Genomic DNA, 15,645 nt, shown 5'->3' on the forward strand with positions numbered 1-15,645 from the left:
CACAGAGCTTGAATTTAGGCTTAGAGAGGATACTGGAAATACCTGGCTCAAAATCATCTCCAAGGTGAGCGCCATATTTCTCTACCTTAGGCACTACCAAAACAGTCAGTCAGAGAGCAGGAAGTTGGAAAGGTTGCAGTATGTCACTGACAGTCTACTCCTTTCTGCTAGGAGTTCTACTGACAAGCAGGGAATCCCAGCAGACCATCAAATTGCCACAGTTCTGGGAAACAGACAAAGTAAAAGGGGATTTTGCTTCCTGTGAAGCAAGGGTGGAACTGGCTCCAATCACATATCTTGATTATAATCACAGAGTATCTCAAGTTGGAAGGTACCCATAAAACCACTGAGTCCAACTCCCTGCTTCTCACAGGACCACTTACTACTAAACCACGTGACTAAGAGCATCATTCAGATAGTCTTTGAACTCTGATAGGTTTAGTGCCCTGACCACTTCCGTGGAACGTCTGCTCCAGTACCCAGCCACCCTCTCAATGAAGATTTTCCTACTGTCCAGTCTGAACCTCCCCTGATGCAGTTTCCTTCCATTTCCATGTGTCCTACTGCTGGTCACCAGAGATAGGAGATCATCACTTCTCCATCTGCTGATTCCCTTGAGGAGGCTGTAGCCTGTGATGAGGTCACCCCTCAGCGTTCTCCAAGCTGAACAAAGCAAATGTCATCAGCTGCTCCTCCTAATCCTTGTCCTCAAGACCTTTCCCCATCTTGGTCACCCTGCTCTGGATCCACTCTCAACAGTTTGATGTCCTTGTATCAAAGTGCCCATGGCATCTTTTGATTGACACAGAACTACTGATAAAAGTACTTGTGTCTTGTGCCCTCTTCAACAATGACTGTCACACCACTCACAGATTTCACCAAAATCATACCCATTCCTAGAAAACCTTTTAAAATTACCAGGTGCTCTGTTTGAGCCAGGTTGACTACCATTTACAGCACAGCAGCCCTGGGTTTAAAATTCCTATGCAGAGCAGTAGGCCAGATCAATAGAAACAAAACCTGAATCAGAGCAGAAGCAATAAACTTCACATTATTGCCTGAAAAGGAACAAAATATTCTCCTGATAGGCTACCTTGATGCTTAGACCAAGCATGGTATCTGCACCACAGCAGAATCTGACCCAGCAAATCAGAGATGTTGAGAATGGGAGTCCAACATGTCACTTTACAGTGAGGTACAAAACACCATCAGAATGCAAATGTTTTTTTTTTAAATGTTTTTTAATTTTTTTTTTCCTTACAAGAGGTCAAATTAAATTTTTAAAATATGTAAGTTTCTATGTTCCCAACCTATAAGGTATGAGCAGCATCTTTTAAATATTTGCATTCTCAGCAAAACCCAGAAACAGCCTATGAATGAGTATACATTGTCATAAGATAACTAAAATGTAGGATCCAGATCTGTCCTAAGTGGCCAAAATAAAACTGAAAAATGGCAATCCAGTAATTTAAGCATAAATTGCACACCAGTCCAAGAGGCAGGTTTCCTCCATCAGTGATTGTGAAAAAGGCATGTGATGCATGTACAAAGAGATGCATTCTGCGGGGTCTGTGTTTGCAAGACAGAATTCCTTCTCACACATAGGCACGCCGGCGCTGACAGCCCAGGACACGTACAGGTGCAATCATGAACATTCTGCTAGGCAGGAAGCCTTGTGTACCGCCGTGGGAGCGGTGGAACGGGCAGAGATGCACCGCGAGTGGAAACGAGCGCAGGGAGCACCCGCAGGGCCGCGCTGGCCTCGCTCCGTCGGGCTCCCCCGCGGCGCCGAGGCCCAGCCCGGGCTCCGCCGAACGCCCCAGCCCCGGAGCATCCCATCCCTTCCCTTCCCTCCCTGCAGCAGCAGCCGCGCCCAGCGCCGCGCCCGCTTCGGGTGGACAATGACCGGCGGGCACACAATGGTGCAGGGCCGGCGGCAGCTGAGGCGGCTGCGGGCTGCGCCTGCCACACCTCTCCCGCCATCTCCCATCTCCTCTCCATCAGCGGCGCCGGCTGCCGCTCGCTCTCCCCTCCCGTCCATCACCTCCATCGCTTCCTCCCCGCCTCGGCGCCGCCGCCCCGGCCCCTCGCAGCCGGCCGGGCATTGTTCTACCGCCGCGGGCACCGGACGACCCTCTCGGCCGCCGCCGCCGCTCACCGTGCCGCCAGGGAAAGACGCCGAGCGGCCAGGGATGAGCACGGCGCATCCATCGTCCTGCCGCCGCGGCGGCTCCAGCGCCCGCACCGGCCCCGCCGTCTCCCGCGCGCCGGCGCTGAGGGCGCGCGCCCGCCCCGCCGCCGCCCCGCGGCCGAGGCTGCGCCGCCGGTGCGGGGCTGCGGCAGCCCCGCCCGCCCCGCCGCAGCTGCGCCCCGGCAGCGCCGGCAGCGCCGCGGGGGCGCGGGCCGATCGCCGGAGTGCTCGCGGCGCCCGGAGCGCGCGGCGCCGCCGGGACTCCCTGCCGGCGTGACCGAGCCGGCCTCTGAGGACGAGAGGCCGCAGCCCGCCGACCACGGTCACTCGGGGCCTCCGGCGTCCCCTCAGGCTGGAGCTCGCCCCAGGCCTCACGACTTCCGAGACCTTAGCACTGCTCTCCAGTTGGACAGCACGTCAATGGCCACAATACTTGGGAGTGTGACCTTCGTCACCCTGGGCTCCACGTAGCCAATCCATGTCTTTCCAGCATAGAGACAAGGACACTGTGAGAAAGCAACAGCACCAAATGCTTTGCACAAGCGCAAGTAAATGACACTCTTCACTTATCCACCACCACATTCAACCCCCATGCAGAGAGCCAGTACCAAGTTTATCAAGCACAATTTGCCCCTAGTGACAAAAATTTTATAAATGGTCTCATTGATATCCTCAGGTTTGCATGGAATTAGGACAGCTCTTGCAAAATATATCAAGATCCAGTTTTACTGTCTAAAACCATCTGCAGTAGAAATGATTGTTGAATGGATACTATGGGACATAAACCAAGTAATTTCTAGAGATGCCCAGAACTAAGAACATGGGTTCCCTCTGTTCCCTGGACATACTGCAGATGCATTGTACAGAGAGCCCAGGGCTGTGACCTGCAGGTTTCCTGATGTGTCCTCCTGTATAATTGGTCTCATGAAACACAGGAAGCTATGGCTAAATGGGAAGGGTTTTCAAAATGCCTTGTCCTTGATTTAAAGTCATGCCACAGACATAGTGATGTGGCTGTAAATTTATAGGGGTGAACAAGAACACCAATTCTGAAACAAAGGCATAATTATCTTCTTGCCTCCTTAACAAAATTATCCATTATAGTTCAATTGATTCCATTGCTACAGTACACATGGAAGCTGCACCATAAAGAAGCCCAAGAACTGTAATTTCATTATTTTTTAATTGTGCTATCCCAACTGCTTTTCTACTGAAAGCCAGAACTATCCATCAGACCTACAGTGATAACTCGGACAGCTGTCACCTGTAGCTACTTGGAATTCCCCTGACATTTGCCAATCCTTTAACATACCCATGGGACCTAAGTACCTATTCTGCTGCTTTAGTAAAATGTCTCCTGTGTAGTTCAAGACAAGCAAAAGTCATTATGTAGACAGGTAGGTAACAGTTTCTGATTATTACAGCAGTGATACCACTAAGAGGTCCTCCAAAGAAGTGCAGTAAAGACCAGAGGTAACTTGGCAGAATCAAACTTAAAATGTATTTTAACTCAAGCAGACAAGCTCTTCCCAATGCCTCCCTTAGGAGTAGTCCTGTGTACTGGGATATGTCTGCCCTCTGACTGGAATGACTTGGTGAGAAGCAGAGCAGGTTCTCACATTGCAGCACTTTCACATCAGGCTCCCCTCTCCCTGTTGAGACCCATCTGTCTTCAGCTGTGGACTCTGCTAACTCCTTCCCTTCATGTGAAGGAAACAACAAAAGGAGGAATTTCCCTAGAAAGAAGTAAGTGGTTGCATGTCCCATCTGCAATGTCACATCCAATGCACAAGTTAGAAGTATCAGAATTGTTCATGGTGTTACAGAAGACAGATTGAGAGGGGAGACACGACGTGTGGGAGTATTGTTGGCTGACAAGGATGCAGGAAGGAAAAAGGGAGCAGCAACATCTGTGGATGATGTTTCTCCTTGGTTGCGAAGCTGTAAGATCTGGCGCAGCAGGGCCTTTCCTTCTTCTCTAGTCTGAAATTAATTTGTAGAAAACAGAACAATACAAGTATGAATGGATGGTTTCTGGGTCAAATTCCGTATGTAAGCAGTGTAACTTAGAGTAGCATGTCATTCTGTAAGGCTAGAAGCTATAAAAGCCATTCTCAATTTTTTTTCTTTGGCTCCTCAGAAATATTAAGGTAAGTCACTTTTTTTCATTTTAGTCTTTCCTCCTTTTACTCCTGATTGGTGTGTCTCTTCGATATTTCAGAGAACAAAAACATCAACCACTGAAGCTGTCTAAATATTCTAGCAGGAAGTAGATCGGGAAAACTTTGAATAAGGTGAATTCAGGTTGTAGAGAGCTCCAGGTAGCTTTGTCAAGGATAGGCCAAACACCCTGCACTCATGGTTACGGTCTACCACTAGGCTGAAATTAAAAATCTCAAACTGCCCACTTGCAGATACATAACATCACAGAGTATGGAGTTGCACACAAAACCCAAGTACTGGTATATTCTCTGCACTGTCCACACACAGAAGATGAGGAAAAAAAAGTTTTAGAAGTACTACCACTACACGTGTGGGAGTTTGTGACCATTCAACGACCTCCTCAACACCAAGCTTTTTAGCAGCCTTACAACTGCCATGTGAAGCTTCAAATTCTTTTACTTAGTGAATACCAGTGAGATATAGTTCAATTTCACTATCTACACCACATTCCACTACTTTTATCAACCATACTCAGCATAACTGAGGTATACATGACAACCACCATTCAGGATGTGACCTGTATGGCAGACAGCCCTCATTCCTTCATAAAAGACTCCTTCTACTCTGAGGGGGAGCCAAGATCAAGGTCATAGATCCCTTAAGAACGAAGAACCAAAGACCGTGCAGGTACTCACATCATTGAAGGCACAGCATTTCTGAGCACATGCTGAAGCTTCATCCCAAAGCTTACATTTGAAGTAGTACTGGGCCAGGTAACGAAATGCAGTGCTGACCTCCAGGTGCTCCACTACCTCCTGCCGTGAGTGGGGTAAAAACATCATTTGTAAGTGCCTTCCAAAGTAGTTCTACAGCATGCTTACTTCTTTTATTCCCAAGCTATCATCTTACCCCACAGGAATAGATATCCTGGATGTATTTGATGTAGCATTGAGCTGCCTGTTCAGATTCATTCAGCTGTTCATGCAACCTACAAAAGGAGAAAAGTGGGTCACTGGAACAAGACTGCACTGTTGAAGACATTCTTGGTCTATGAGAACGTACCTGCTCACCCTAACCTGGACGAAAGCCAGGTCCTTTCTTTCAGAATTTGCAGGGCATGCAACATGTATTGCCCCTCATGGAAAGAGATAATCCAGTTTGCATTCATGCTGACAGACACAGAGGCAGTCAGATAGTGACTAGACAGCTAGAAGCAGTGACAACCAAAGCAGGGACCTTTGTATATTCTGTTGCATTTTAAACCTTTTAACAGACCTTTGCCATTCTACTTACTCGCTATTTCCTCCAGTCCTCCTTCTTCCCCTGCTACAACCCAAATTTGTACAGCAGTCTCACTTTTCATTTGCCCTTTTTCCCCTCTTCGCTTTTCCCACTTTATATTACTTTATCCCCAGCAAAAAAAAAATTAGTACTGATGTCACAGTATTCACATTAGACCTCTTCCAATGTCACAGCTGTAAACTAGAAAGGAAAAGTAAATACTACAATTTTGTACATCATCTACCGTCATGGGCTGCTTTTAAGTTGCAATACAAGAAATACAGTTGCTAGTACTGCATGCTCAAAACACTGCAGGATTCAGAAGTCCTTTGCAACCCACATAATGCTACCATTCTCTTTAATTATCCTGATGGAAACAAAGATAAAGCTCGACACCAAAATTTGCAGTCACTACAGCCCTAAAGATAGCAATTCTTACACAGCTCCAAAAGTAATACTAGCTAACAGCAATTCCACTTGTTTACATTCTGTATTTTATCATCAGGCATTAAAGTGTGACTTGCATTTAACACAACTCTGACAGTTCAGTGAGCGTACATACTCACTTGGCGAGTTTCACAAGTGCCATTTTCTCCACATCTCCCACAGCATAAGCTCTCCAATAGCACTGTCAAGGAAGGAAAGTCAGTCAAGCATATGCCACAAAAATTAGTCCAGCTCATGACTCCAGCATGCAAATCAGAAACAAGAAACTACAGGAACTGTCAGCAAAAGAGGCATGTATCTGTATATAACTCCTTATTTATCAACTACTCTAGTTATATTGCAACAGTGCTTCCCAACTGTAACTGCCAATGAGTTTACGTAGCACTAGCTACATAATTTTGCTTAAATTTCACCCAGTGTTCTGGGAGACACCCTAAAGTCTTACAACATCAGTTCTCACCTTCTTAGCTTCCACCAACTGATTGAGTTTCTCATAGCATTCTCCTAGAGCAACCAGCATACGAGAATCATTTGGTCTGTAAAAGAGCAATTCTTCAGGTAGTCTAATGGACTGCCAGCTGATCTCAGGGTGGGGGGAAAATGGGGGGGTGGTCAAGGGAAAAAAGTAATTTACACCTGACAGTCTGTCATCCTTTTGCATAAAGCACCACTCTTACTCCTGACCAGTCATCCTCAACACTTAACTGACAAAGCTTTTGTTAACAGTTAACTAACACAACTAAAAGAATTTGAACAGTGGGACTGTACACATCGCAAAGCATCAATGTTTTTTTTTCCTTCCCCAACTTAGTTCTTGCATGTAAATTCCTTAGCCAGTATCAACCATATCAGAATGAAGACAAATAAACACGGCTCCATTCTCAACTCTACCTGAGCTGGTGGGCCCGTCGGTAGTAGTAGAGACAGTAAAATGGCATTTTGAGGATTTCATAGGTTTGTCCCAAGCCATACCATGCTCTGTAGTCCCTTTTGTTCACTTCTATTGCATGCCTGTCAATGAAAAGAAGATTAACTAGACAGAAAGTCAGGATCAAAACCAAGTCCAGCAAAACACTAAGAAAAAATAGAAAATACTGCTTCAAAAGCAAACAGCATTTTGTTCAGTACATGAGCGTGAGCGGTACCTATAAGCCTGGATAGCTGCAGATGTGTTCTTCATTTCCATATACTCATGTCCCATTAGTGTCCAGGCTCCTAGATAACGAGGATTCAGTTTCAAAGCCCTCTGGAAATAGAGTGCTGCTTTTTCATGCTGGGAACGCAAGCTATAATAATTTCCTGAAGTAAAAGGCATAATATTTAAATAAATTAAAAAAAACCACAACCAACCAAAAAAAAAAAAAAAGCCAATACCAATAGAGAAGTATAAAAAAGGATGTAATGTGTATTATCTACTACCTCCTAATAAAGAATCCGAATAATGACAACCGATTCAAACCTCAAGAGACCTAATTGCACTCTGTTCACCAGTGTTCTGGTCAATCCTTTTCCAGATGTACCAATCAATTTATGATTCCATCACCTTGGAGTGTCATGATCTAACAAATCAATTTCCTGCTCCTGACACACAACTATTTCCACTGGAGTTTGAAGGCTATATACATGGGTCTACTTTATACCCTACTATTACAGCAGCTTTCAGAGAGAAATGAAGGAAAAGGGTACTCTGTCATTTAGTCTGCTCTTCAGGATACCTGAATCCATATTCACCAAGTGGTGATTTTGATTGCCTTGCCGGTTTATCACTTCCAAAAGTGTTTTCAAGATTCTCTCACAAAGCCTACAGACAGCAAAATAAGATGTAAAAATAACATGTAAAAGAATTGGCTCTCACCAATTACACAGCAGGTCTCAACACGGTACTTGTCTATCTCACAGAGATTATGAGCCAAGTAGCTCAACTCAGGCTTCATGCTCTAGTGGAACAAAAAATTGAAGTGATGAGAAAGAGAGTACATTATGCTTTGAAAGAAACTGCAATAAGCAATTGGCAATGCATACAGTGCCTCTCTTCCATGGAATTGGGAAGAGGAAAACCTGTATTCAGAGGGCCAGAGAGCACCAGCTGCTTTGCCAGTGTTTAACATACCTCCAACAAACACCATCACTATGGAGAGGCCACATGAAGAATGCTTACCCTTACATACAGTAAGTTGGAGAAAGTGTCCATGTTTTCTATCCTGTAAGGATCTTGTTTCCTCAGCTCATTAAAAATGGATAAAGCTTTGTCAATATCTGAAGAAAGAACAGCATATGGGACACCAACAACTATAAATGCCAGCTAACAAGTTTGCATTAAGGGGGTCATTCCTACCTAGTGTCACTGACCTCTTATATTGTGGTAGGCAACTGCAATCTGAGAGATGATATAAGTGCTTTTGGAAAATCCTGCATCAATGAGAGACTGATACTTCTGCAGAGCTTCCTCTATCAGCTGCAGTTCTGTATAAATGTGTGCAAGAAAGAACTCTTTCATCCATGTATCTGGCAAGGACAGGAACTTCAGCTAGCAAAATGAGGAGGAAGAGATGACAATCAGAAGTATTCTACAAGCTACATGTGGCAAAGAATCCATTATCTTCCTTCCCATGACTTAGTAGATGGTCCTGAGGTAGGAGGATACCCTGCAGTTGCTTTCTTAAACCCATTTAGTCAATCAGGGAAGAAATTGTCTTCAAATATGACATCACCTGGTTCTTGTTTCAGCCATTAAATTCAGACTGCATTTTCCTCCTATGTTTGAACATCAATATCATAACACTAGTTTCAATGAACTATGTAATAGACTCAAAATTATATAATAAAAAATGCACTTCCCTTTTTCCACAAATTGGTAACACTCTCTTCTGCATCACTTTTTTAAACTTTTTTTTTTTTTAAGTAGTTTTAAATACTTCATCATCCATAATTTACTGAAGAATTCCAGAACTGAACTCAAACTCCATGCAGAAAGAAAAGTAATCCTTTTTGGTTTTATATCTGAAGTTTGTTTCTCTGATACAATTCATCTCCTGTGTGGCTTTGTACATTACTTTTTCAGTTTTGAAAGTAATGATTCTATATATCCTTTCAAGCTATTCCTCAATAACTGAGAAATTAGAACTAGATTAAGAAAAAATAAAAAAGGGACATCTCTTAGATCTTCCTAAGAGGACATGTGACAAGATGATAACCCTGTGACAACTGCTTCCAAAATGCATGGATTGGAAATTTCTTAAACCATTTTGAGGGGGAATGATAAGAAATTAGCCGTGCCTGTATAAAGATTCTCAAGCTACAATATGGCAAGTAACTGAAGATAAAGAGGATTTTACAATATAATTTACAGTCATGGATTGCCTTGCCTGACAGTATCTCGCGGAATGAACCAGTGGGCAACATCAATCTTGTGCAAACAGAAACACTGGGCACTGAATCAGGCTAAACTCTTGAGATTTGTTATCACATCTTGGTATCTCCAAAGTTTTACCATCTCTTTATCCGTAATCAAGTTGCAAAGTTCCAGCCAGGCTCCCCAGTGCAAAGGCAGGACATGAGCAGCTTCAACAAATACATCTATTGCTTCTTTCACCAGGTCCAGTTTCCGCAGCACAACACCATATCTGTAAAAAAAAGTGTCAGGTTGACAAAAATCACGCAATTCTGCATATCCACACAAATATATAAGAAATACATGCAAACACTTACAGATAAAGGCCAAATCCATCCAGTTCCTGTGCTTTGTGTTTCTTGCTGAGTTCAACTCTCAATTCTCGTAGAGCTTCATTTTTCACCTGTCCTTTTTCCAGAGGTCCTACATGAAGAGAAAGTCACACAGCTAACTTTCAATAAGGAGTCTCACCACAGCAATGCCAAGTCCAGGGTACAATCAGAATTATCACAGACATGACATTATGGATTCCCAGCCTGTGTTTATGTTCCCAATTTTAAAGAAAATCGCTTAGTCTCGTCACCCAGTTTAAAATACGACCTAATTGATAAAAATCTGCAACCTGTAAGTAAGCCAATGAAACAAAAGAGAATGAAAGAAATCATGTTATAGTACCTATTATGCAAAAAATTGAGGGGAAAGCCATGGACCCAAGATGAATTACATGAAGAGTCAACAACAAAAGCTTCATTATCTTATCATGCATTTCTTGACACCAGAGACTTACCCAAACTGTCAACTGTCTCATCATCCTTTTTCTTTTCCCCTGACTGTGGAAAAGAAAGAAAATCCAATATTACATTATAATAGTTTATTTCCTATGTTTGCTGCAGCACTTGCAGCAGCATGCAAACTGAGTTTTCACAGACAACACAGTTCTGAAAAGAACAGCCCTATCTTTCTTTACCCCCACACAGAATTTGGACTTCAAGGTGGTCATTAGGAACCACGAAAAAGAATAAGCAAAAAAATAAAATTTGCCAGGGAGGGGTCGGAAGCAGGAGTTCAGTGCTAGGAGGAAACCTTTTTTTCTACCTTACCAGGTATCTGGAGTACATGTACAAGAAGTAAGCTTTCTGGCTCTTGCAGCCCTGTAGAAAGTAGGCAGCCCTGTCATATTCCTTGAGATCAAAGTAAGACTTGGCCAATGTGTAGGCATCCAGATCACGAGCATCCTCCTGGAGGGATACACAGGAGTTTTAAGACCCAAGAAGCTCTGACATACTTTAGGAAAATCATGGTTACAAATACAGCAATAAAATTGCTCCAGAAGGTCAAAAGGTAGTTTGTCCATCTTTATACATGGTCTGAGTACTATCAGAAAAGTTCCTCTGCTCCCTCACACGATCCAATTCCAGAGTTCTCCAATAATCAGTACAGACTATTTAAGAACATTTTAAATAAAGGGGGAGATTTCAGAAACAAATTGTGGCAAGCTGCCAGAAAGCAAGGCTCAGCTGTCCAATTAGTATGAAAAACCATAAATAAGAAAACTGCTTAGGAATTCCACATAAGAGATATATTAATATTAATCTGCTAACATGCAAGAGAACACTTGGTAATTATAACTTGAAATGCATTTATGACATGTTATACTTCTATAATACACGAGGACAGGCACATACCTATGAGTTCTACTGTATTCCTACAGAGGTGGGGATAGAGACACAACTTCTTTCTCTTGTGTTCTAACAAGCACAAGTTTAGTGGCAAAACATAATTTGTATTAAAATGAATTTTGACCTCAGTAAAGAGGAATAAAAATAAAGTAGCACACGTGTGATTTCAAATTTGGCTTACAGACTGCCTCATTTAGGACACAGCAACAGATAATGCTTTCATCTGGGAAAGCACCTTTGGCTCCCTCGCCCCGTTGAACACACTAGGAAAAGGATGTCCCCAGCCTTCTGGCAGGATTGGAGCCCAGTGCAGACTCCCACCCACGGGATTTGGGAGATTGCAAGCAGTATTTTCCTTCACAGTTTACATTAAACAGCCTACCCACATGAGCTGCAGCACCTTCTCCTGGAGCTCACAGCTGCTTTCCCCCAGGCACAGCCCAGGCGTACCTCGGTGAGCACGGGCGGAGGCGGCAGCTCGCTCAGTGGCAGCGGCTCCAGGGCGAAGGCCAGCTCAGCAGCCCTGAGGGAAAGAGAGCATTAGAGTCATTGAATCAGCGAGGAGACCTGCGAGATCATGAAGTGCAATCGGCAGCCCAGCACTACCGCTGTAACCCCTGAACTGCATCACCTAGCGCCAGATGCAGACTCCTCTTAAGAACCTCCAGGGACAGTGACTCCAGCACCTCCCTGGGAAACCTATTGCAGTGCTTGACCAACTGAACAGTTAAAAAACATTTTCCAGTGTCTTACTGAATCTCCCCGATATCAAGGCCATTTCCTCCGGTCCCCTCCCCGCAGGCACAGCAGAAGAGACTGGCTCCCACCTCACTGAAAACTCCTTTCAGGGAGTTGTAAAAAATGATGAGGTACCCGCGAGCCTCCTGTTCTCCAGAATAAACAAACCCAGTTTCGTCCGATCCTCGCTCCCGGCACAGAACACGTCAGCCCGGGTCCGCCGAGCTGGGGCCCGGCCAGCTGTGCGCAGCCCCGCTCACCACTTCCCGCTGTGCTGCAGCCCGCGCTCGCGGCTCCGCTCCGCCACGCTCAGCAGCTGCTTCTTAATCTCCCGCAGGTCCGAGAAGTCACCGCCGCCCGCCGCCATCGCCGCCATTGCCGCCATCGCCCGGCCCGGCCAATCACCGCCCCGTACACTGCACGCCCGCCCGCCGGCCCGGCCAATCACCGCCCCGTACACTGCACGCCCGCCCGCCGGCCCGGCCAATCACCGCCCCGTACACTGCACGCCCGCCCGCCGGCCCGGCCAATCACCGCCCCGTACACTGCACGCCCGCCCGCCGGCCCGGCCAATCACCGCCCCGTACACTGCACGCCCGCCCGCCGGCCCGGCCAATCACCGCCCCGTACACTGCACGCCCGCCCGCCGGCCCGGCCAATCACCGCCCCGTACACTGCACGCCCGCCCGCCGGCCCGGCCAATCACCGCCCCGTACACTGCACGCCCGCCTGCCGGCCCGGCCAATCACCGCCGCCGGCCCGGCCAATCACAGCCCCGTCTGCCCGGCCAATCACAGCCCCGCCCGCCGGCCGGCCAATCACAGCCCCGTCCGCCCGGCCAATCACAGCCCCGCCCGCCCGGCCCGGCCAATCACAGCCCCGTCCGCCCGGCCAATCACAGCCCCGCCCGCCCGGCCCGGCCAATCACAGCCCCGTCCGCCCGGCCAATCACAGCCCCGTCCGCCCGGCCAATCACAGCCCGGTCCGCCCGGCCAATCACAGCCCCGTCCGCCCGGCCAATCACAGCCCCGTCCGCCCGGCCAATCACAGCCCCGTCCGCCCGGCCAATCACAGCCCCGCCCGCCCGACCCGGCCAATCACAGCCCCGCCCGCCCGGCCAATCACAGCCCCGTCCGCCCGGCCAATCACAGCCCCGTCCGCCCGGCCAATCACAGCCCCGCCCGCCCGGCCAATCACAGCTCCGTCCGCCCGGCCAATCACAGCCCCGCCCGCCCGACCCGGCCAATCACAGCCCTGTCCGCCCGGCCAATCACAGCCCCGCCCGCCCGGCCCGGCCAATCACAGCCCCGCCCGCCCGGCCAATCACAGCCCCGTCCGCCCGGCCAATCACAGCCCCGCCCGCCCGGCCCGGCCAATCACAGCCCCGTCCGCCCGGCCAATCACAGCCCCGTCCGCCCGGCCAATCACAGCCCGGTCCGCCCGGCCAATCACAGCCCCGTCCGCCCGGCCAATCACAGCCCCGCCCGCCCGGCCAATCACAGCCCCGTCCGCCCGGCCAATCACAGCCCCGCCCGCCCGGCCAATCACAGCCCCGCCCGCCCGGCCAATCACAGCCCCGTCCGCCCGGCCAATCACAGCTCCGCCCTCCGCCCCGGCCAATCAAAGCCTCGCGCGCTGCGCTCCCCGCCCCTATATGGAGTCGTCTGCTTTGGCGAATGCGAGAGGTCTTGTGACCAATCCCAGGCGCGCGCCGAAGCCGTGCAGTCTGATTGGCCGGCTGTGGGGCCGCGCCGTCTGATTGGCCGGTTGCGGCGGGCGCGCTCTCGCGAGTGCCCGGCCCTGCTCCCACAGCGAGGTTTCTGAATTTCCCGTTCGGTTCTCATCTGGCAGGGGAAATCCCCATCTTGTGCTGCCCTGCCCTCGGGTTCTATCCTTCAAGGGCCGTTGATTGTTTCTTAAGAAGGTATTTCTGTTTGCCTGTGTATTGATAACACCTCCTCGTGTATTATAATTCAAGATTTTTACTCACACACTGCTGCTTTCTGTGCTAAAAGTCATAATTTAAAAACATTGAGTAAGTCTTTGTTTGATTCTACCAGTACAGAAATTGAAGTACTTTTTTTGTGATGGTTGTGCTCTGCAAATTTTTAAGCTTTTCTGGAAAAGTAACAATATACCTGTGTGCTCATTCTAGGGCCAGAATGTCAACTTTAGTTATCACTTTTAAAACAGAGGTGAAGAAAGAATAGTGTAAAATCTCATTTTTTAATGTCATTTACAAGTTACACTTTTTTTTTTTTTCTTCTTCTGATGGTAACGGCAATAAATATTCTGTATTATGGAAGTGTCCTTCCAAATCTCTCTCATTGCAGAAACTACTTGGGCCAGAGGAGCCGGTGTTTGAACTGTCAGCCAGTTTACTGGTGATGAAAAGAGTGTCACTGCTGAGTCACTGTCATTGTACTTGATTTGTTACTATCCTAAGAAAAGATAAAAACTTGTTTGTTATTGTTGTTACTACACACATGGGTCTATCCAACGCCTAACTCATACTTTTTTCTCTCTCTCTCTTTGCCCCATACCAGAACACATGTGAAAAGAGCCTTAGAAGCTTTTTCTGATTATAAATTTTTGTTGTACTTACCATCTCTTTTATGTTCTCCATATGTAGGGATCAGCTGTTAGTGTTCTATGCTCCTAAACCTTGTATTTAGTATTTGTTTGAGCCCATTACTTGGACTCGATGATCTTATGCAATCTAGATGATTCTGTGATTCTCTGCTGGCTTTAATTTAAGGATGTTCAGTTTTTACATGAATACAAAGAGTGATATTTAAAGAAATTTGTATGTGTGTGTGAGATCTATGAAGTAATTTTATTAAGGTCTGTTTATTTTCAGTTTTGGGCCCACTGGGTATTATGTGCTGTTTTCCCAATGGAAACTGTGCCAGTATGTTTGAAGTGAGATTTCAATACAAAATACTGAACCTGCTGCAAAAATGCACAAAGTGCTCCTTCTCTTCTTTCTGAAATCTTGGCAAAATATCCTTTGTGTCACGTTCCCGTGTGTGAGCCCTGGGCAGCTGTGATCCAGCTTTTCATATGGCTGTTCCTCTGGAAGAACAGCGCTTCTGGCAGCCGTGACATACCGAGCTGTTCAGCGAGAACTTCGCTCTCGGTACCGACCCAGATGGGTTCGGGCCCCTGGAGCAGTTCCCAGCTGCCGGACTCGGTTCCAGCTGCTCAGCGGGAGATGGCGCTTTGCGCCCTCGAAGCAGCAAGAGGAGGGTGAGAGGAAAGTTCGCGTTGGCTGAGTTCAAGAATTCAATTGCGTAAGCCTTGCTTCACAATGAGAACTCGTAATTCTTACTGTCATTCCATTCTTTAATAGGTGGGTCTGAAGTGACACCCGAGGCTGGAATTTAGAGCCAGGTGACTAATTAAATCCTCTGTGCGTGAAAACAGATAGTATCTTGGGGAAATACAGATTAACTGAGCAGTACTGACTGGGTGCTCTGGGAAGAGGGGAACTTGTGTCCCATGTTATTCCACAGCTACTTGGATGAAATTCTCTCTAGTCCGTCAGAGAAACATTGACAAAAACAAGGAAGGTCGGTGATGAAAGGATGAGAATTGTGTCCATAATACCAGTGGGTTGTGTAGGTGTTTTAAAAGGAACTTTTTTTCCAAAGTGGAGATCTTCAAATGTACAGCTAATGTTCAATAAAATCCTATGTAAGTGGTCTTTACCAAGTGAAGTTAGTTTCATCTGTTGACAGAGAATATAACTTCTT

The 15,645-nt window shown here is 47.0% G+C and overlaps 2 protein-coding genes across 10 annotated transcripts in view; both read right to left on the minus strand.

Annotated features, from left to right (window-relative positions):
• JAKMIP2 (janus kinase and microtubule interacting protein 2) overlaps positions 1-2,310 on the minus strand; it is a 39,034-nt gene extending 36,724 nt beyond the window's left edge. For 2 of the 3 annotated variants that reach the window (XR_014958367.1, XM_021543080.3), the window contains exon 1: positions 2,159-2,310. The gene's annotated coding sequence lies outside the window, so the exon portion shown is untranslated. Of the gene's footprint in view, positions 1-2,044 lie in introns of all 3 variants that reach the window. The other variant, XM_021543081.3, reaches the window with a different exon arrangement.
• Positions 2,311-3,355: 1,045 nt separating this feature from the next.
• On the minus strand, positions 3,356-12,280 carry CDC23 (cell division cycle 23). Of its 7 annotated transcripts, none has more exons than XM_021543079.4 (16): positions 12,151-12,280; positions 11,603-11,675; positions 10,574-10,711; positions 10,261-10,303; positions 9,791-9,896; positions 9,573-9,705; positions 8,432-8,609; positions 8,241-8,338; positions 7,938-8,019; positions 7,228-7,381; positions 6,974-7,093; positions 6,543-6,618; positions 6,202-6,263; positions 5,264-5,342; positions 5,050-5,169; positions 3,356-4,174 (listed from the first exon to the last, which is right to left on the minus strand). In XM_021543079.4, the coding sequence occupies exons 1-16, from the start codon at positions 12,273-12,275 to the stop codon at positions 4,004-4,006; spliced, it is 1,758 nt and encodes a 585-aa protein (XP_021398754.1). In that variant the 5' UTR covers positions 12,276-12,280; the 3' UTR covers positions 3,356-4,003. The 7 variants fall into 7 exon arrangements, with proteins under 7 accessions (XP_021398754.1, XP_085447771.1, XP_085447770.1 ...); XM_085591645.1 differs by having other exon boundaries at positions 11,553-11,675; XM_085591644.1 differs by having other exon boundaries at positions 11,539-11,675.
• Positions 12,281-15,645: the final 3,365 nt, after the last annotated feature.

Source organism: Lonchura striata, chromosome 13, assembly GCF_050655825.1.
Source record: "Lonchura striata isolate lonStrDom1 chromosome 13, ASM5065582v1, whole genome shotgun sequence".
Taxonomy (NCBI): Eukaryota; Metazoa; Chordata; class Aves; order Passeriformes; family Estrildidae; genus Lonchura; species Lonchura striata.